Source organism: Natator depressus, chromosome 6 (genome assembly GCF_965152275.1).
Source record: "Natator depressus isolate rNatDep1 chromosome 6, rNatDep2.hap1, whole genome shotgun sequence".
Lineage (NCBI taxonomy): Eukaryota > Metazoa > Chordata > Testudines > Cheloniidae > Natator > Natator depressus.
In genome coordinates, this window is record NC_134239.1 from 18,250,289 (window position 1) to 18,265,587 (window position 15,299).

A 15,299-nucleotide genomic window follows, 5' to 3' on the forward strand; every position below is an offset into this window, starting at 1 on the left:
GAATCAGAGTACCACAAGTTCATAAAATGAATGGATTAATCGTAGTCACACGTATTCGATTTGACTCCATGTACTTAAAATACATATCAAAGTACTAGCTGTAGTGTTGAACTGGGGGGGCTTACAACTAACTGTAACTGCAGAATAACCTGTATGCACTGTATCACACTGTCCAAGAGGCTATTTCAATGTTCAGGGAATAGAATTAAAATCTGCCTTCAGAGAACAACATAGAAAATTTCTCTTCTCTCCTTTTTTTAAGGAAAAACCATCAGGATAAGCCAAAGCATTCGCCTATTTACCTGCTCTGTCAAGCACTGAAGGATCCAAACTGTAAATTAAAGAAACTAGAGTAAGTAACTATTCATTACTTTTTTTAAATCCTCTTCTTACTGCTGCTATCCCAGAAATTCTACAGCAGTACAGCTCTTCACCGTGGTTGGTATAGCGACCACATAGAATTGTGTAACTTTTGAGTATTATGTTTAAATTTGCAGTTAATACATGTGGGTTTGGCTTAGTCAGCCTAGTGCTACAATGACAGTTTACCCAATTACCTTACCAACAGATGAGCCTGAGAGACAGAGGTAAGCAGTGTGGCCAGGGGAAATTTTTGAGATCAGGAAAGACTCAGGAAGTGGAAAAGAGAAGCTGAGGCATTTTAATCTTAGATATTTCTAAGGTGCCTGTCACTACTGCTGGGTGAAATTTACATGGTGAATAGCTGATTTGGCAAATAATGCAGTTTCGGGTCAACTGAAACTGTTCACAAATTCAGGTTGAATCTGATGAATAGTTTTGACTGAATAAAAAGGGGGGAAAAGTTTCCAAAAAAGTCAAAATAGTTAGTTTAGATGTTTTTGAAACAAAATTTCAAAATTTGTGTCAAAATGATGTTTTGTCAGGAAAAACTAGCTCAGTTTAATTTAAAAAAAATAGAGTTAAACAAAGCCAAAAAACCCTGAAAACTAATCATTTTGTTTAGGGTAGCACAAACCATTTCATTTGAGCCCAAACAAATTTTTTTACAGTATTTTCATTTTGGGAGAAAAATTGACTTTACTGTTTCAGGTGAACCCAGATAAAATGTTTCTTTCATATTACTGGGCTCAGGCACTGAACCAAATAATCAATTATTTGCCCAGCCCTACCTGTCACCAGGGTGTCTAAGCCATGAACATATCTATTTATTTAACATTTATGTATCATCATTGGATTTCATTTCTCCCTGATTCACAGGTATGTTTTTTTGGGAGAGGATTGATTTCTTTCTTTCTCTCTCTGCTCCACCCCTCAACTCTCTCCCTGCTTCTTTCTCTCTCCTCTTACCACACCATCTCCATCTCATGCTAGTTGGTCTAGTTATTACTTAGTCCTGCTTTGAGAGCAGGGGACTGGATTAAATGGCCTGTTGAGGTCCCTTCCAGTCCTCCACTTCTGTGATTCTGTGCTGATCCTGGAGTTGTACCTGGCAAAAGCTTTAGCGAAGAGGTGATCTTGCATTTTGCCTTGAACATGGCCAGGCCAGGACTCAGTCTGATCCCTTCTGACAAGGAGATCTACAGCAAGGCTCTAACTGATTAGAATTCTCTGCCCCAATGCCCAAGAGTCTGAACCTGGGCTCCTCTAGTTGGATTGTCCCTGTGCAGCACAGCTGTTCTGTGGGTCCTGGTGGATGAGCGGCTTGAGACTATGTCTGTGCTAGAAAACTTGGACCTTACCATCAGCAGCAAGTCTTCCTAACACACCCGTAACACTGCACAGCCCCATACTCACACACTTACAGCGATGCACAAGAGATCACATCACCGCTGGATTTTAATCAAATGCAGTGACACACTGTCAGCTACCACGTCCCTTCGCACTGGTTCAGCATGAGCACTGGCAGAGCAGCTGCAGTGGGGTAATAAATACTCCCCGTGCAATCCGACAATGCCCCATGACATCTCTGACAGCTCGGCGTACTGGCGCCGTCGTGACAAGCCTCTCACTGAAGCTAGGAGATTTCATAATGTGGATGAATTAGCAAAAGGTGATGCAAAAATATCAACAGAAAATTGTTTCCAGGTTCCAGCTGGCTCTGCTACTTGTACCCCTGCTGCCTGCCAGCCCCAGAGCATGTGAAGGGAGACTGGCTGGTCTTTGCTCTGTCTGGCCCCAAACGTCTCCCCCCAACCCAGGTTAACAATGCCAGCAATACACTGTGACTACATCTGAATTTCAACTTTAAAACAGAAATCTTGGTTTTATTTGGTCCCTTGAGGATTCTTCTGAAAATCATAAAAGGGAAAAGCAGCAGCTCGTGAACATTGCCCTGGTACGTGGGCACGTACATTCACACACATCGCACTGTGTGTTCACTGCCGCAGCAGCAACTTCCATACAGGTGAGATCTGCAAACAAGAACACAAAGCAGGATAATTAACTAATGAATGAACAGCCAGACAAGCGCTACCCTCTGCACTCCCACACCTCCAAGTAATTCCATTTACTGTCCCATGGTTCTCATTGCTCCCATCCTCCCCCCAGGAAGCTGCACATGCCCCAGGGCCTGCACAACAGGAGGTGGGGAAGAACTCTGAAGTCTCTGGGCTGCATGGAGGAGGGGCCCTGAGTGATATTCTCCCTCTGAGCCCAGAGCACGGCCATCTCAAGCTTCCAAAGAGCTACCTGCAAAGGAATGGCTAGTTCAGCTCCAAAACAAACCACAAAACAAGAACTGAAAACATAACAAAACTACTGAACAAATGAATAAAATCCAGCCCCTCATGAGCACAGACACCCACAGCTGCTGGTGCTTTTCAGGATACATTCTGGGCCTGCGGGCCCACAAACAGCATGGCAGAGGGGCAGTGGGAACTGCTGAACCCCCATCACATCATCTGTAAGTGAGAGGATGTTGCCATTCACAACATATGTGTGGATTTTAGGGCAGGACAGAACCATTTAAAGGAGGCAATGCAGCAAACTAAAAATATGAAGTGAGAACATACACTGTAAGCCATAGACGTTATGCTCCTGGTTCAGGGAGCTGTGTTAAGAAGTGTGGGTCAGATGCAAGAAGCCACAGGCCTGCAGCACTTGCAGACCATGCTGTTTGTGGACATGGGGCACCAGAGTGATAATGCTCACTTTGGCCTTTGTAGCTTAAGGAGTGATCTGCTGACAGCTGAAAGGGAAGCCTACACCATCCTGAGAGAGAGCGAGTCGTGACAGTCCAAAATAAAGGTGACAAAGCCATGGACAACCATGGCTAAGGGCTAGGGAATAGAAGTGCAGAAAATAATTAAACGGAACATCATTTTACTGTTTCCAGGCCCCAATGGCCTAAAGTAATTCCATGTTGGGGGGAAAAAAAGGTGGTCTCCGAAAGGGAGAAGGCTTTTGCCAGCTGCCCCAGAGCTGAGAGCCAGACCTGGCCCATAGTGTGAGGCTATGAAGCTTATAGAGCCCTTGTCTCTTCTGAGATGTGGTGGTGTCTGTGTCTCAGCAGCTGGAATCAAGGTCCACAGGAGCATTCTTCTCCCGGAGGTAGAGAGAGCCCCCTTGCTAATGTTATCTATTCTATGGGCTATCAGCAGACGGCTGGTAGGTTCTTGTTCAGGGATGTGGCAAAGAGAGACCTCCCTCTGCCTGGTGCCCTCTGAGACGGGGCTCTCCAGGGAAATTCCAGTCTTTACTAGTGTATGATCAAGAGAGGGTGGGGGGGACTTGAGACTTGGCAAAGTGGAGCCATCCCTGAATCCTGATACCATAGATGGTGGCTTATTGGCTGAGTCCTCAACTGAAAAGATGCAGCAAGAGAGAATAAAAGGCTCCTCCCATCCATAAAACTATAATATACCTTCCAGTGCAGCACCATTGTCATTAATTCCCAGTGAGATTCTACTCCCCCCACCACCCATCTTTCCTTTCCTCACTTATAATAAAGTTTCTTATTAGCAGACGCCCAAGTGTGTCTGCTCAGAGATGGAAAACACTCATATGTGGAATACGGGATCAATGAGAGCTACAGCTGCACGTGGATTGAAATCCACACAAGGTCGTGTGGTCATCAGCATCCATTACTACAGCTCTGTGATTCCCCCCTCCCACCCTGCCACCCCCAAATAAAAGAATCTTTCTAGAAACCCACGGAGGGGACTGTGCAGACAGAAGTTCTCATTTTCCTCTCTGCTTGTCTCCTGCAGGTTTTGTGATTGCCATTTGACAGCTGCTTGCTGTAAGGATCTCTCCTCTCTTCTTGGTAGCAAACAGACCTTGGTCGAGTTGCACCTGGCAGGAAACAGCCTGGGAGAATCAGGAGTGCAGCTGCTGTGTGAGGGACTGAAGCATGCGAACTGCAAACTGCAGACACTGAGGTGAGTATTTACTGGTTTTTTTCTGTAAAGGAGTGTGAGGATGGTGTAAGATGTTGGCTGCGGGTGCATGAAGGGGGTGTCTACGTTGCAAAAAAGACCCACAACAGCGAAGTCTCAGATCCCGGATCAACTGATCCAGGCTCATACTACAGGACTAAAAATAACAGTGTAGATGTTCCTGCTCAGGCTGGAGTCTGGGCTCTAAGATCCACCCCCAGTTCTGGTTCCAGCCCAAGCAGGAACATCTACACTGCTATTTTTAGTTCTGTAGCATGAGCCCTGCAAGCCCAAGTCAGTTAACCCAGGCTCTGGGACTCTCTGCAGTGCAGACACACCCAGAGAGGCTGAATGCTGAGTGTCCCTCCAGCCCCCAGTGTGTCAGTGGCTCCCAACAGTCTGCTAGCCCGTCGTGTTCGGTAAATGGAATTTATAAATAAAGATGGGCACATACTGGAGCAGTAGTTCCAATCCCCCGGAATCTGAAGAATAAGTCGTCATGTATAAATGATTCCTAATGTGTGCCTGGCATTTAAAACTAATGCAGAATCTTAATCACTTTGATAAGAGCCCCGTTTTATCATCGTTGTAATGATTTTTAAAATAATTTTAGACTTATTTTGATTTATAACTAATAAAAGCACAATGACCCTAAATGAGCCTGATGACCCTAAATCTCCCAGTCGTCCCTTATAGACACATTCCCATGCTGGGAGTGGTGTGCGTCTCAGGGGAACTGTGGGAGGGATTCCAGCTCAGAAAGGAAGAATTTTTCCTGTAACTCCTTCATCTGCCAAGGAGGGGGATTTGCCTGTAGCTAACCCCGCTTCAGGGGGTGCAGCATGTTCTTTTGTTTTACCCAGTCAGCTCTGCTGGCCATTACATACAGGTGTATTTTATCATGGCCCCTTTCTGCTCTTCCCTGCATCCTTTAGTGATTCTGCTGCCCCTAAGGTAGGGAAAGAAGAAGGAGACTGAGTTCATGGGAAGGCCCAGCACAGGACACAAGGACAGGGATGTGTCACCCCTTTTTGACTTGAGCATTTAGCCAAAATTTGGGGTCCTGTGTATTGTTTGTTAGACGAAGAAATTTGGTGATGGATCCAGGCATCTTTGATGCAGTCTTGTTTATGAAGACTGCACACGGTCCCCTTTCCTCAAACACAGGAAGACTCAAACACAAGGTAGTTTCTTTGCTGAAAGCTCCCGCCTCTTTCAGCCAGCGCTGAGCTGCTACAAACTCTCTCTGGGCTTTTTCTGAGGGAAACATCCCCAGTGCTTGTTCGGCTGCCTTGTTCTGCCCTTCTGTCTCTCGTTCTGTGGTATTTCTGACAGCTTCCCTGTCGCACACAGACACAATCGACCCACTGCCCTGGGTTATTAGATCGTCACGGAACCCCCCCGGTGCCACAGGGTGAACTCCTGCTCCAGCCTTGCATGTGGCCTGTGTTTTGGGCGGAGGCCGGTAGTGGCTTCAGCTGCCTGTTCCATAAAGTAGCTCAACTGCTCTTTTTACGTTGGTTCTGAATAAAAGGCAGCTATTATTACACCCGACCCTATAAACGAGGCTTCCTGTGGTCTCCCTGCCCCTTGTGCATCTTTTCAGCAGTCCAGCTCAGTGTGTGAACTGTAACATTCACCGTTTTCAGCTCCTGCCTGGCTGAGGTGCGTCTGGCCTGTGAGGTACTCACAGCAGGCGGTGAAACCCATTCTCAGAGGAGAGAAGGCACCAGTTTGTAGAAAGACCTTTGACACACAGCCCCTCTGGGCAATAGAAAAGCATTTAGTCACTTTTGTCACAATAGCCCCTGCAGTAGCTGTCCTAATAATAGATGAGGCTCTCTGGGTTACATCAGGTACCTGTGACATTCCAGCAATAGATGGGCCTAATTTTTCAATAACCAATATGACACTTGATAACCATGTCATAGTCTTGGAGAAGGTGGCCACAGTCTTAAGATCCATTAGGGAGGCAGGACGGACTGTAAACCCTGCAGAGTGTTCGTGAGCATGGTACATAGATGCTCCAGCGTGTAAGGCTGGGGTGTCAAACTCACTTGAAGAGGGCTGAATTCTATGGTTAATTATGGTCCATAGGTCAGACTATAAATACTATATTCTCTCCATGATGCACAATGGAATGCCCCCCTCATGTCAGAGATCAAGGGGAGAATATGGCCTTTATGTAGTAACTAAATGTTTTGTTACTATTTATTGTTTGTTTAGTGCTTTATTATTGCATTCATCGTCAGTGGAAAAATCTGCTCACCTTTAAGCCCGCTGCTTTTCTGCCTTTGGTTTCTCTTCCTTCTCCATCCTCCCCTCTCTGCTTTCTCTTCTGCTGTCTCCTGTGTGTTCTCTGCATTTCCTTCCCTGCAGCAATTTCCAGTTCCCAACCCAGCGGGCTTCACTCCCATCCCCTACTCCCCTCATTCCACCCACTACAGTGATCATTGATTCAGTAGTTGATGTTGGCACTGAAATGTCACTGGCGAGCAATAAAGTTGATAGTGCAGTCAGATTACTGGGGACAGGAGAGTCCCCACTCCTGAGTCATTGTTTCAGGCTCTCTGTAGGCTTAGGCTGGCTCCACTGCATCGGTTACAAACTTGGCTCACATTGGTGATCTCTGCTGCCATGAGGGCCGGAAACTTCCTTATGTCTGTGGGACACTAAAGCAGCTTGTAGGCCAGATCCAGCCTACGTTACTTATGTTTGAAACTTCTGGGGGATCTGAGCCCAGCTTCCTGCCTCCCATGTGTAAACCGGAATGCTAAATACCTGATGGCGCGGGGGATGAGAACTCCCACTGAGATGAATGGAGCAGTTCATACCTCTAGGAGCTATTGTTTCAGGCTGTTTTCATCTCCATGCTGTGTTCTCATTCAGCTGAGAACGTCTCACTGAGATGAATGGGCCACTTCACACCTCTCTGAGCCTACTATGCTGCTGATGGATGTGTAGAGCCCCTTCTTCATACACTAGGCCCACATTTGGGGTTCCTCACAGCCACACCACATAAGAACATAAGAACAGCAATACTGGGTCAGGCCAAAGGTCCATCAAGCCCAGTATCCTGTCTTCCGACAGTGGCCAATGCCAGGTGCTTTAGAGGGAATAAACAGGTCATCAAGTGATCCATCCCCTGTCGCCCATTCCCAGCTTCTGGCAAATAGAAGCTAAGCACTTCCCATGGCCCCTCCAAGCTCACCGAGAAAAAGTTTTGAACGGTTTCACAGCTGCATTTCGGGATTCACCAGCCCACTGAAAATGCAGCCACGCTCTATCCTCACCTTCAGCTTAGCTGAACACACGCTTGTGGAACACAGGCTAATGGACATAACAGGTGCCCAGAGAAGCACCTCAGTGTAAACTTCTCTTTTACCATCTCACTGCTGCCAACACCAAGGGTAAGATTCATTGCTGAGCTTCTAAGAGGCACAGCAAAGATCTCACATTCCAGCGAGAGGGCGGGGCTAAGTGGATTTAAACCACCTTTATGCCTCCCAGATTCAGGGCTGCTCCAGATATTGGAACGGTTCCCTAGTGTAAACTAGAGCAGCTCTCGGATCCCCAGGCTGCTAATGGACAACTCTGCAGCTTGCAACAGATGAGAATCCCAATAGCTGGCAAAGCAGAGTAATTGTTCTAAAGGAAAAGTGACTTTGATTCTGGAGTAGTGTGTCCATACAGGGAGCTATTCTGGTCAATGTCCTTGTATAGACAAGCCCTCAGTATCTAGTGTGACAGGGTCGGGCCAGATGGCTATAGGAGAGTAATAGAAGGCAGGTATATTAGCCCCAGGCTAAGTAGGTCCCTTTTCCCTGGGTAAGGTAACAGGGAAGGTTCCAGAACAATCAGGAACCTTCTGGAGACAATTAAGACAGGCTGATTAGAACACCTGCAGCCAATCAAGAAGCTGCTAGAATCAATTAAGGCAGGCTAATCAGGGCACCTGGGTTTTAAAAAGACGCTTACTTCAGTTTGTGGTGTGCGTGTGAGGAGCTGGGAGCAAGAGGCACTAGGAGCTGAGAGTGAGAACGCGGAGTGTTGGAGGACTGAGGTGTACAAGCATTACCAGACACCACGAAGAAGGTGCTATAGTGAGGATAAAGAAGGTGTTGGGAGGGAGAAGGCCATGGGGAAGTAGCCCAGGGAGTTGTAGCTGTCGCACAGCTGTTCCAGGAGGCACTCTAGTCAGCTGCATTCCACAGGGCCCTGGGCTGGAACCCAGAGTAGAGGGCGGGCCCGGGTTCCCCCCAAATCCTCCCAACTCCTGGCCAGACACAGGAGGAGTCGACCTGGACTGTGGATTCAGAAAAATGGCCAAGCTCAGGGCTGCCGTGAAGCTCCAAGGCGAGCAAATCCGCCAATAAGCACAAGACCCACCAAGGTAGAGCAGGAACTTTGTCACACTAGCCATCATGTTTAAGGCCTGATCTACACTTAAAATTTAGGTCAACATAGCTACGTGGCTCAGAGGTGTGGAAAAGTCAATTAAATTAAAAATTCAACCCCTGGTGTAAATGCAGCTAGATTGATACAAGAGGACAATATATCTTCAGTTTGTCTATTTTGGTCATATTCTCCTTGATCTGGGTGATATTTCTTTCTAAAGCACTGAGACTTTTAGTCTACAAGAAAGAGAAACTCTAATTTACAACTGGCTTCCTATATAATTCCCTTCTTCTTCATTTTTCACACCAGTCTCTATGCATTTGTTTATTGATATGTTGCAAATCCTTAGATTAAGGGTCATGGGGACTATGGTAAATTCTTCCCATGCTGGAATTTCTATTGAGAAGAGAGGACCGGATAGACAGACATGCTCATTCTCTAATCTGTGCATCTATCTCTTTCAGATTGAAGGCTTGTAAACTCTCAGCTGCTTGTTGTGGGGAGCTCTCTTCTGCTCTCAGCAACAACCAGTTGCTGACAGATCTGGACCTGAGTGATAATCAACTGGGAGCCATGGGAATGCAGCTGCCGTGTGAAGGACTGAAACAGCCAAACTGCAAACTGCAGAGATTAGTGTAAGTATTGACCAGTTTCCTTTATGTACAGACCTTGGCAGGAGGTGTGATGGGGTACGATCAACTTCCTGCAGGTACATGGTGAGGTTAAAAGCTGAGTCTCTCCTATTAATGCCTCAGTTGGGGATACTTTCTCCCCACCCCCAAGCATGTGAGAGCAAGAAGGAGCCACTACCCATAAGGACCCTTTCAGTGAAGGAAAATCACCACCTGCAATCCAGGACAGCTCTGATCCCTCTGTTAACAATTTCTCCTCATGTCCAGTCACCCCCGCATCCACTTCTCATCCCTCTCCCCTGGTCTGTAGGATAGGTGGTGGGAGGGACAGGAACAGTCTCTATCCCTGAAGCCGAATGACATGCCCTCCTAGAGCACCGTCTAGCTGAGGAGCTCAAAGCACTTACAGAGCTGAGGGAATTCACCTCCCACCCCATCGAGCCAACTGGACACAAAATGTAAGATTCATTTAAGTCAGTTCCTGATGCCTTTATCCCCTCCTGCTCCTCCCTCTGCTCCTGACCGTACCCCACCATCCAGGCTTGTGACCTCCCTGTTGATTTTTACTTCCTCAAGTCCCCCACTTACACCCAGGCTGTCATTGAATCTTCTGTGTTCTCCATCCCATGTCCTCCCGTCATCGTTCAGCCTGATGAAAGCAGTTTTTGCTGCATACAACATCCCGATACTAAGGTGCTCCCCCACCCCATCTCCAAGTTTTACTGTTGACTCCAACAAGAACAGGGTTTGTCCCCATTCTGCAAATCCTGACAGTAAAAAGCTTCAAAAATCCTCTCGCCTGTGGACAGGAGGAGGTTCTCCAGCAGCGTTGGCAGTGCCATGTCTGTTCTGTGTCTAGGCCTAAAACCCAGCTGGATATTGCCAATGGACAGATGAAGTTGGATGCATCTGTTCAGTAGCTGCTTGACTAGATTGCTCAGAAACAGGAGACCTGATGATACCGGGCATTCGCTTGTGAAGCTGGTTGCATCAAGCCATGGATTCTTAAGTCCTGGCCAGGGTACTGCATGCTCCAGTTTGGGGGAGCAGATTTCTATCCTCAAAAGCAGACAATGACAGTATTTGTTAGTAGGGGTTCTAGATGCTCTTGCTCAGAGCCGTTCCTAGGGTACGGCGAATCAGGGCGACCGCTCTGGGCCCCGCGCATTGGGGGGCCCTGCGGGCCTGAGCAATTGGCCAGCGCGGTCGCTCCCAGAAGTGGCAGGTCGGTCCCAGAAGTGATGGATTCATCACATCCACCCCGGGCCCCGCACCCCCCTAGGGACGGCCCTGCTCTTGCTGTCCTGCACTAGCCACAGAGATCAAGGATCGGAGTCATAGGCAGAGGCTCAGATTTCCTCTAGCATGTCTAGAATTCCTGTTTTGTAAATGAACAGAATTCTGAGGAGCGTGTTGTGTTATCCCTGATGGCCACAGAGGCCATCTTGGATGTGGAAGATCTTCTCTGTGAAGTGGGTACAGTTCCTCACGCTGAGTGGTGCTGGGCTCTGGAGCTAGGAGACATCTAGGTTAGCAATGTTATTGACAATCCAGAATAGTTCTGTGGGGTGTGACTTAGGGCTTGTCTACACAGCCCTGCAGTTCAGACTACAGGGGTGTTAAGTGCAGCATGCACCAAAGTGCTGTGTTGTAACTCCCCCATATAGACATATAGGTGCAAACAAAAAGGTACCTAGTGCACGCTAATGTAGTCCTGTTTGAAGAGGACTATGTTAACACAAGCTAGGTACCTCTTAGTTCACACTAGGACCATCCACGTTGGGTAGCTGCATGCTCCAGAATGCTGTGCTGTTGCAATTCACACCCCATAGTCCAACTGCATCGATGTAGCCTTGGTGGTTGCTATGGAAGAGGAGAAGGAGGATCTCTTGGTCTCCTCCATGGCGAAGGAGCAGGCAAAGAAGAATTCGTTGTTAAGACACCTGTTTCTTCTTGAGTGTTCTCAACACTGACAGTTGGTTTTCTTGCCTCCTTGCATCATCTGTCACAGGAAGAAGAAACCACAAAGCTCTCTGAGGGCCATACGGGAAGGAAGTGCTTTAGAACCAAAGTATTCATGGCTGTGGTCAGTCAGTGACTGTGATGTCTCACTGGTTCTTCTAGTCCTTGGCTGCTGGGCTAGGGCATCAGTGCTTTGTGGATCTAACTGGCTCAATGAGCTCTCTAGGATGGACCATGACGTTAAGACCTTCTTGCCTGGAAATTAATTAACTAAGAGGCAGCAGATTTAAAACAAACACAAGGAAGTATTTTTTCACACAACGCACAATCAACTTGTGGAACTCCTTGCCAGAGGATGTTGTGAAGACCAAGACTATAACAGAGTTAAAAAAAGAACTAGATAAATTCATGAAGGTTAGGTCCATCAATGGCTATTAGCCAGGATGGGCAGGGATGGTGTCCCTCGCCTCTGTTGGCCAGAAGCTGGGAATGGGCGACAGGGGATGGAGCACTTGATGATTACCTGTTCTGTTCATTCCCACTGGGGCACCTGTCACAAGACAGGATACTGGGCTAGATGGACCTTTGCTCTGACCCAGTATGGCCGTTCTTATGTTCTTTCTCTTTTGGAGGTGGTAATCTGACTGGCATCAGGGAGTGATCCACGTTCATTATAAAGATCAGGATGTGACCAACTGTGTCTGTGTTTAGGAGACTGCCTGTGAGAATCCAAAGGTGAACAGGGCAAATAGAAAGTTTTGTGCATTGGATCAGATGCATTGTCAGTGTGAATCGTTAAGCCTCCAAGAATGATGAGCCTCAGGAATTGCATCACCATGTGTCATAAATATAAAGGGAAGGGTAAACACCTTTAAAATCCCTCCTGGCCAGAGGAAAAACCCTTTTACCTGTAAAGAGTTAAGAAGCTAGGATAACCTCGCTGGCACCTGACCAAAATGACCAATAAGGAGACAAGATACTTTCAAAAGCTGAGGGGAGGGAGAAACAAAGCCTCTCTCTATGTCTGTGTAATGCTTTTGCCGGGGACAGAACAGGAATGGAGTCTTAGAATTTAGTAAGTAATCTAGTTAGGTATGTGTTAGATTATGATTTCTTTAAATGGCTGAGAAAATAAGCTGTGGCTGAATGGAATGGATATTCCTGTTTTTGTGTCTTTTTGTAACTTAAGGTTTTGCCTAGAGGGATTCTCTATGTTTTGAATCTAATTACCCTGTAAGGTATTTACCATCCTGATTTTACAAAGGTGATTCTTTTTACTTTTTCTTCTATTAAAATTCTTCTTGTAAGAAACTGAATGCTTTTTTCATTGTTCTTAAGATCCAAGGGTTTGGGTCTGTGTTCACCTATGCAAATTGGTGAGGATTTTTATCAAACCTTCCCCAAGAAGGGGGGTGCAAGGTTTTGGTGAGGATTTTGGGGGGAAAGATGTTTCCAAACGGCTCTTTCCCAATAATAAACACCGGTTAGACATTTGGTGGTGGCAGCGAAAGTCCAAGGGCAAAAGGTAAAATAGTTTGTACCTTGGGGAAGTTTTAACCTAAGCTGGTAAAAGTAAGCTTAGGAGGTTTTCATGCAGGTCCCCACATCTGTACTCTAGAGTTCAGAGTGGGGAAGGAACCTTGACACCATGTCAGCCAGTGTCTCTGTCAGCTCCTCCAGAAAACTTTCTGTAGTAATAGATCTGTGCTATTGGGATGTCTTATTGGTCTCGTCATTGGTCTCTCAGATTAAGTAGATGCACTCAGAGGATTTTGTTACAAAGGAGCTTCTTTTGCATTTGAAACTGGATGGCAATAAAATTGGCTCTCTGCCAGTGGAACTGCCTGGTCTGGGTCTGTAGGGCACTGTGTCACCTGGAAGGATGAAATGATCCAGCTCCCAGCCTGCAGTGTCATCTAGCCAGGCTCTGGTGATGCAGACCAGGTCAGGGATCTAATCGAAGCTGTTAAAGGGCTTTTCAGCCCCTAACCTTGCTTTGTTCAACACAAGCTTTGATCCTGAGGTGTGCTTGTGTCTGTAGTAATTTTGTGTGCCGTGGCTGAAACTCACTTGCACTGGTTTGGTGGCTGGTGCCTAGAGTAATGCTTTCCAGAGGCTGGCTTGTATTTCTTGTGTGTCTTCCATGTAAATCTTGGATTGGAGTGGAAAAGTCTCATATCCATGAGACACTCCCACAGTCTTTTGCCCACACGAAGGCTACGTCTGCACTCGGAGCTGGGGGTGTGATTCCCAGAGTGACTAGACATACTCACACTAGCTCTCATCGACCCAGAGTGCTAAATTTAGTGATGTAGCTACGGCAGCGCGAGCAGCGGCATAGGCTAGCTGTTCCAAGTATGTATCCATGAGGTCTGGGGGGTGGCAGGAGTTCGCCTCCCCACAGCTCTTCATGGATTCGCATTTTTGCTTGGGTAGCACCAGGCCTTGGGTAGACAGCTTCCTGAAATTTCCCGGACACAGTTCCTCAGATCAGATACCGTGGTTGGACCCCTCATCACTGCCCCTACTGTCTATCCATTGATAAGTAGCTCTCTGCCCTAGAAGCCTTAGGCTTTGTCTGCAGTTAGAGCTGGGGGGGATGTGATTCCCAGCTCACGTACGGACATTCATGCTACTGCTGATCTGAGCTAGTGCATTAAAAATAGTAGCGTAGCCGTGGTAGCATGGACAGCGGTGAGCAGCGGCATGAACTAGCCACCGCACCCAGGCATTTTTGAAAAGTTAGGTGCAATTTCCTGTATTTTAGAAGCTTTTCATATGTTTCAAAGTCAGAATGCTGTGCAATAATTCAATAATCAATAATAATAATAATTAATAATAAATAAATCAATAATTCAAGCACAGCTGGTGTTCATCTGGACTTCCGTGCTAGGATAACTTGTGAATGCATCAGGTAATGTACTGCGAAAACAGATGTGCATCAAAACCACAGGAATCCAAAATATATATGGTTATTTCAGGTAGATGCAAGCTTAAGTAGTCTAAAACCCAGCACCAACACGGGGGAAAAACCTGTGGAGGGAGTGCTAGCAATTCTATAATTAAGTTTGCATTCAGATTTGCAATTAAAGGAGGACTGAAAACCCATTATTTTACAGTAAAGATTTTGAGGTAAACAAAAATCAGGTTATTCCCTCCTCTAATCTCTGGACAAATGGATTTCCATGCCCACCTGCCATTCCTAACCAGGCTACAGAGACCCCATTGTCCTATGGAGTCATGTTGTCTGATATATAATATTGTTGCCATCTCATGATTTTATCACAAATTTTTATATTTGATGGTTTTTCTTAAAGTCACAGCTCCTGGAGTCATGTGAATAAGTGAGCCCCTCACTTTTTAAAAATGAAAGCTAAGTTTCTAGCCCTTGTGGTTACAGAGAGAGCCTGAAAACACAAACCCTAAAGTCTCAAAAACCAGAAGACAAAGAAAAAGAACCCAAAATGTATTTGTAAAAAAATCCCCTGAATTCTAAGCCGATATTGTGATTTTTTTGGAGCCTGACTCATGATTTTGGAAGTTTTGGGGTTGGCCACATGCCATGAGCGTATTTTATTGCAATGTTTTGGCATCAAACTTGATATAAAATAATGTAACAGAGTGTTATTTACTATTTTTAGTTTTTCTCTGCTTGAATGTTTTCTTCTCTCCTTTTCTCTCTGACTCTTTTTTCCTCATTATTTTGTAGTGTCTGTTTTTACCCTCCAATTAACTTCTCTCTTCTGATATTTTCCACCCTCTAAACTTCTCCATCCATCTTCCCCATTTTCCTCCTCCTAACCCTTTCCTAGAGCCTTCCTTGAAACTTCTCTCTCTCTCTCTCTCTCTGTATAGTGCAAGCGGTGGAACTAATGCAGGAAGTCACACCCAAACCTGGATCTGGGTTCTCATTGGTCAAGGCATGCGTCTTGGGACAGAGTCTAGGGCT

General features: G+C 46.3%; 1 protein-coding gene across 2 annotated transcripts in view; it reads left to right on the top strand.

Annotated features, from left to right (window-relative positions):
* LOC141988750 (NACHT, LRR and PYD domains-containing protein 3-like) overlaps positions 1–15,299 on the top strand; it is a 48,844-nt gene that overhangs the window by 12,158 nt on the left and 21,387 nt on the right. For both annotated transcript variants that reach the window (XM_074954685.1, XM_074954684.1), the window contains exons 4-6: positions 263–352; positions 4,191–4,361; positions 9,221–9,391. In XM_074954685.1, coding sequence (XP_074810786.1) covers positions 263–352; positions 4,191–4,361; positions 9,221–9,391 — 432 coding nt within the window. The remainder of the gene's footprint in view (positions 1–262; positions 353–4,190; positions 4,362–9,220; positions 9,392–15,299) is intronic.